The 6,479-nt window shown below is 53.8% G+C and overlaps 1 protein-coding gene across 1 annotated transcript; it reads left to right on the top strand.

The window, feature by feature from the left end:
- Positions 1-1,311: 1,311 nt before the first annotated feature.
- LOC150067643 (cytochrome P450 2D17-like) lies at positions 1,312-5,381 on the top strand. The gene is made up of 9 exons (XM_090328838.1): positions 1,312-1,591; positions 2,251-2,422; positions 2,654-2,803; positions 3,139-3,299; positions 3,856-4,032; positions 4,137-4,278; positions 4,419-4,606; positions 4,892-5,033; positions 5,134-5,381. The coding sequence occupies exons 1-9, from the start codon at positions 1,415-1,417 to the stop codon at positions 5,310-5,312; spliced, it is 1,488 nt and encodes a 495-aa protein (XP_090184964.1). The 5' UTR covers positions 1,312-1,414; the 3' UTR covers positions 5,313-5,381.
- Positions 5,382-6,479: the final 1,098 nt, after the last annotated feature.

Below are 6,479 nucleotides of genomic sequence, written 5' to 3'. Positions count from 1 at the left end.
GTTGTTCAGAGGACTTTCGCCACTAGAATCCTGCCTTAAGTTTGTCACCCTTTATTTAGCTTATGTGTGTTTATGTATATATATGTATACAACCTTGTATCTGTTACCATATATATTTCTATTTTAGATCTAGCTTCCAAATAAGAGAAAGCTTATTTCACATGATTTTTAAGTCCATCCATTTTCCTATAAAATGACATTATATTATTCTCTCTGAGAGATGAGTAAAATTCTATTGACTATAAGTACATTTTCTTGATCCATTCATCCTTGTAGTGTCTCCTTGAAATTCTTGCAGCTCAGTGTTCAGAAATGTGATTCTGGGGCCCCACAGTTGTTCCTCTATGTTCTGTGTGTGTGTGTGTGTGTGTGTGTGTGTGTGTGTGTGAGAGAGAGAGAGAGAGAGAGAGAGAGAGAGAGAGAGAGAGAGAGAGACAGACAGACAGACAGACAGACAGAGAGACAGAGACAGAGAGACAGACAGAGATAGAAAGACAGACATAGAGACAGAAAGACAGAGACAGAGACAGGCAGAGAAGGGGAGGGAGGGAGGGTTGGAGCAAGTGAGCTGGTCCTAGGTCTGGGCACTATACCTGAGCAAAGGACGCTCAAGGCTAATACTCTACCACAGCACCATTTCCAGGTTCTTCTGTGTATGTGGTACTAAGGAATTGAACCCAGGGCTTCATGCATGCTAGGCAAGCACTTCACCACAAGCCACATTCCCAGAACCCACTTCTGGCTTTTTGGTGGTTAACTAGAGTTAATAGGCTTTCCTCCCAGGATGGGCTTTGAACTGCAAACCTCAAATCTCAGCCTTCTGAATAGCTAGGATTACAGGCGTGAGCTACCTGTGCCTGGATCTCTGCTTTCTTCTTCATGCTTCCTCTACCTGTCCTGACGGCTGTGGGGACGGTTAACCAGTTGGCACAGCAGTGTGACGGAGAGTGCTGAGTCAGGAGTGTTGATCTTGGCTACTTCAGATGGCTTTCCTCATGACTACCACACCCTAAGCACAGGCCCCTGACACAAGCAGGGCCCTGCCTAGATGCCCATCTCCCTTAAAAGCAGCTATCGGCTGTCTGCCCCTTCTACACCTCCACTGCTTCCTTAGAGCCCTTTCTCCCAGTGCCCAGTGCAGCACAACCTGCCAGTATGTCCAGCTGTGTGCAGCCTCAGCTCTTGTCCCCTTCCCCTGTGTGACGGGACGGATAGGACCTATGGGCCAGCTCTGGCCCTGACCTTGCTGACCCTCCCACTCCTCTGCTTGCACAATCAGTGCAAAGGGCAGTCTCAGCTCATTAAAAGGGAACAGACACTCTGGCCAAGTACACAAGGTGTGTGACCGTGTCCTGCCCAGTCCTGGTGGCTGGAGTGGTGTGCCCAGAGGAATCCAGTGGACAGCGAGGCAGCCATGGAGCTTCCAATGGGGTCTGTGGCTGTGGCCGTGGCTGTCTTCCTGCTCCTGGTGGACCTGATGCACCGGCGCCAGTGCTGGGCTGTTCGCTACCCACCAGGCCCTGTGCCCCTGCCAGGACTGGGCAGCCTGCTACAAATTGATTTCCAGAACCTGCCATATTACTTGTACAAGGTGAGGAGCTGGTGGTGGGCAGCAGAGGACATGTAGAAGCCCAGAGACAGAGCTGGGAAGCCACAGGCCACGCAGGGAGCAGAGCCCGGAGAGGTTGACAGGCTTACTGGGAGGGCCACTGCAGGGCCTGATTGCACTCTGGGCTGTTCAGGCCCAGGTGTGGCAGGGCAAAAGCCGGGGGTGGGGGATGAGATGTGGCAGTGGGTTTGGGATGCCATTGCACAGAGCAGAAGCTGTGTACACCCCAAGTGTTTCCTGATTATCAGAGGGAGAGGGGTCACATTTCAGTTGGACATGTTTCAGATAGAAGTTCAGTGACCCCTTGAACCTCATGCTCCCTTGTGAATTTCTTTCTTTGCATAGGGGACACTAAGGGTCGGGGGGCTATTTTATGAATCTGGCCTGTTATGTCTGGACCATCACTGCTGCAGTGATGTTACCATTCCAGCCCAGCAGCATGACACCAGGATTCAGGGTGGAGATGGAGCTTAGTGGCAGAGCACTAGTCTGACATAATGGAACTCTGCGTATAGAAAAAATAATAGAACACATCTTTGTCCATGTCCTGCTCAATCTGAGTCTTTGGCTTGTGTACCAAGCCTGCGTCCTGCAGTCTGGCACAGCCTCCATTGACCAGTGCCCCGATGCTCTGCCCGCAGATGCAGCATCGATTCGGGGATGTGTTCAGCCTGCAACTGGCCTGGAAGCCGGTGGTTGTGATAAATGGGCTGGAAGCTGTGCGTGAGGCTCTAGTGACCCGTGGTGAGGACACTTCAGACCGCCCACCAGTGCCCATCTATGACCACCTGGGCTATGGACCAAGAGCCAAAGGTTAGGAGTGGCGGGACAGGATCAGCCCCCTAGCTGGGCAAGGAGACAGTGACAACGGAAGGACACAGCCTAGTGGGGGCGGGGTGGGAGGAGAAGCATTGTCGAATGATACAAGGAAATGCACCCGAGTAGCCTGGGCAGGAGAGTTTTCACAGGAAAGGCCTGTCTCGGGTGGTAGAAAACATTCTGCCATATAGACAAGTTTCAGTGCACCTGTCCACTCTTCTGCAGGGGTGATCCTGGTACCCTATGAGCAGGCCTGGCGGGAGCAGCGGCGCTTTGCCTTGTCCACCCTGCGGAACTTCGGCCTGGGCAAGAAGTCCCTGGAGCAGTGGGTGACCGAGGAAGCCGGCTGCCTGTGTGCAGCCTTCGCTGACCAAGGTGATCTCAGGCTATAGACACCAGGAGGAAACAAGGTTCACAGGGGATGTGGGGAGAGGATTGCCTCACTGCTTCTCTCTCTCTCTGTCTCTGTCTCTCTTTCTTTTCTATTTTTGCCAGTTCTAGGTCTTGAACTCAGGGACTAGGCACTGTCCTTTAGCACTTTAGCTCAAGGCTAACACTCTGCCAATTGAGCCACAGCACCACTTCCAGCTCTTTCTGTATATGTAGTACCGAGGAATCTGGTCCAAGACTTCATGCATGCTAGGCAAACACTCTACCACTAGGCCACAGTCCCAGCCCAGATTGCCTCATTTCTACCTCTATTCTTCCAGGTCGCCCCTTCAGTCCCACCGCTCTCCTGAAAAAAGCTGTGTGCAACGTAATCTCCTCCCTCATCTTTGCCCGCCGCTTCCAGTATGATGATGCATATCTGGAAAGGATATTGGAGCTGACTGACAGCTCTGTGAAGGAGGACTCTGGATTCATTCCTGAGGTGTAGACTACAGGGCCAGCTCCAGGCAGCTCCCAGGGGAGAATAGTGGCCTGGGGAGAGGGGCTGGAACTGGAGAAACTCTGACAGTAGAAGCAGTAAAGAGTCCTAGGAGCCAGAAGCCCAGAACTGCCATCCTACCTACTCAGAAGGCTGAGATCTGAGGATTGCAGTTCAAAGCCAGCCAGGGCAGGAAAGTATGTGACGTTCTTATTAACCACCAGAAAACAGGAAGTGGCACAGTGGCTCAATGGGTAGAACGACAACCTTGAGCTGAAGAGCTCAGGGACAGTGCCCAGGCCCAGAGTTCAAGCCCCACAACTGACTGAAAAAAAGGAGTCCTAGGGGCAGAGGACTCTGAAGAGAGATGGTGTGCGCCCCCGTCCCCCATGGAGACAGTCCTCTGGCAGCAAGAGCCTCAGGAGGCTGGCACTAGGGAAGGGGAGTGGGTGACCAGAGGGGGCAGACAGGGCCTGTGTCCATCCTGGAGGACACAGGTCTGAGAATGGTCCAGCTGTGCAGTGAACACACCTGGACTCCGCCTCCTGTGCTCTCACAGCTGCTGAACGCGGTCCCCATCCTCCTGCACATCCCAGGACTGCCTGGCAAGATCTTCCCCGCACAGAAGGCCTTCATGGCCCTGCTGGACGAGCTGCTGGACGAGCACAGGAGGACCCGGGACCCGGCCGAGCCTCCCCGAGACCTGACCGACGCCTTCCAGGCTGAGGTGGAGAAGGTGAGGTGTGACCACCCCCACCCCACAGATTGGGGTGCCAGTGGAGGGCATCTGGGGCTTTGTCCTCTGCTGCCCCGGCCCAGACCCTCCTTGCTCTCCCACAGGCCCAGGGGAGCCCGGAGAGCAGCTTCAACAAGGCCAACCTGCGGGTGGTGGTGGCAGACCTGTACACGGCGGGCATGGTGACCACGTCCACCACGCTGTCCTGGGCCCTGCTGCTCATGATCCTGCACCCGGACGTGCAGCGTGAGCCAGCTGGGGCTGCGGGGTGGGGGGGGGGGTAGTGGAGCAGGGACTCGGCCTCTCCTGGACTGGACTGTCAACACAGAGGCGGGGCCTGGCCCAGGCCTGGAGACTGACTGCTGTGGCCCTGCTTGTCCCCGCAGGCCGCGTGCAGGAGGAGATCGATGAGGTGATCGGGCAGGGGCGGCGGCCGGAGATGGAGGACCAGGCCCGCATGCCCTTCACCAACGCAGTGATCCACGAGGTGCAGCGCTTTGCAGACATTATCCCGGTGAATCTGCCCCACATGACATCCCATGACGTGGAAGTGCAGGGTTTCCACATCCCTAAGGTAGGCCCTGCTGTCCACCCCAGATGGCCCTTGCAGCACAAGGATAGGAAGACGCAGATCATCCCTGACAGGACCACGGAGTCTGGGTAGACAAGAAATAACTAGCCGTGGTCGTAGAGAACAGCCACACGCAGGGACGGGGCAGTCTGACTCCCATGAGAAGCTTGTCATTGGTTCTGGGTTGCAGGGCAGGTGAAAGGGTTGCACACATGCCAGGGGAGTGGCCATGTGTGTGGTGTGATGATCACGGTGTCCCCAGCCCCTGTCACCTCACCCCTCCACCAGGGCACCACGCTGCTCACCAACCTGTCCTCGGTGCTGAAGGACGAGCGCGTCTGGGAGCAGCCCTTCCGCTTCCACCCCGCGCACTTCCTGGACGCCCAGGGCCGCTTTGTGAAGCCTGAGGCCTTCATGCCCTTCTCAGCAGGTGCGTGGGGCCCGGCTCCCTGGCCCGTGCTGGGGTCACAGGGTGGCTGCGAGGTGGCCCCAGGCCCCAGCTGACCGATCCCGCTCGCTGTCCCCCACAGGCCGCCGCGCGTGCCTCGGGGAGCCCCTGGCACGCATGGAGCTCTTCCTCTTCTTCACCTGCCTCCTGCAGCGCTTCAGCTTCTCGGTGCCCGCAGGCCAGCCCCGGCCCAGCGACTTCAGGATCTTTACCTTGCCTGTTTCCCCATGCCCCTACCAGCTCTGTGTTGTGCCACGCTAGAAGGAGCACCAAGACCCCAATCTACCCCAAGAGGTGTCACAACGCACAATAAACCAGTGGGGTCCCTGGTCCAGCGTCCCTGCCTGGCCTTTCGGTGGTGATCCTCAGCCACACAGTTTCATGCTTACCCACCCTACCCGGTGCACTTGAGTCTGACACAAACAGGGGGTTTTGCAGCTTGGCTGCCCCGTCTTTCCCATGAAGTCTCACTTTACTTGGGCTTGGTCAAGTGTTTTGCTAATGTTTGATTCCTAGAAGGTTTACATATTTTAGAAACAATAATACATTTAATATACGAAGGAGCTAGCAACGATTAGCCTCCTAACCACACAGATATCATATGTGTATATCAATTTATCACATATACATATTCATGTAGCTTTTGCCTTTTGTAGTAAAAATTTGCCTTTTAAGTAGGTCCCATAGTAGCTGTAGAGAACTGACAAAAAAATATTACAACTTTCTATGTCTTAAAAATTAGAGGTGACAATATCCCCCAAGTCACCCTATCTCCTAGCGACTTAGGCTGAGTACTGAGGATCTTTTTTTTTTTTTGTGGGTCATGGGGCTTGAACTCGGCCTAGGCACTGTCCCCTAGCTGTTCAGCTCAAGGCTACCACCCTACCCTTGAGCCAAGCCCCACTCCCCGTTTTCTAGAAGTTAATTGGAGATGAGCCTCAGGTCCTTTTGTGCCCAGGCTGGCTTTGAACTTTGATCCTCAGATCTCAGTCTCCTGAGTAGCTAGGGTTACAGGCATGACAACCCTCCCACCCCCACAGACTCTTATCTCCAGTTAACTACTAGAAAGCCAGAAGTGGACCTGTGGCTCAAAATAGTAGAGTGCTAGTCTTGAACAACAAAACAAAACAACAAAAAACTCAGGGACTATGCTCGGGCCCTCAGTTCAAGTCCCAAGATCAACAATAAAAAGACTTGGTTTCTTAAATAGTTACAAGCCTGATAAAATCTTTAGAAAACACAAATCTGTCCTCTTAAGGTATTTTCTTGCCAGTGTTACCTAGAGTGGAGCAGTATTCTTAAGAAGTGACGCTGTGGCTCAAGTGGTAGAGAATTAGGTACTAAAGGGTATGAAATTTTGGCCTTAGACATTTCTTTAGGTAACACTTAAATTTTTAACCAACTTAATCATGCATATAAACTTTTCAT

The sequence above is a fragment of the Megascapheus bottae genome, chromosome 2, assembly GCF_031878675.1.
Source record: "Megascapheus bottae isolate mThoBot1 chromosome 2, mThoBot2.hap1, whole genome shotgun sequence".
Lineage (NCBI taxonomy): Eukaryota > Metazoa > Chordata > Mammalia > Rodentia > Geomyidae > Megascapheus > Megascapheus bottae.
This window is presented reverse-complemented; position numbering and strand designations above follow the sequence as displayed.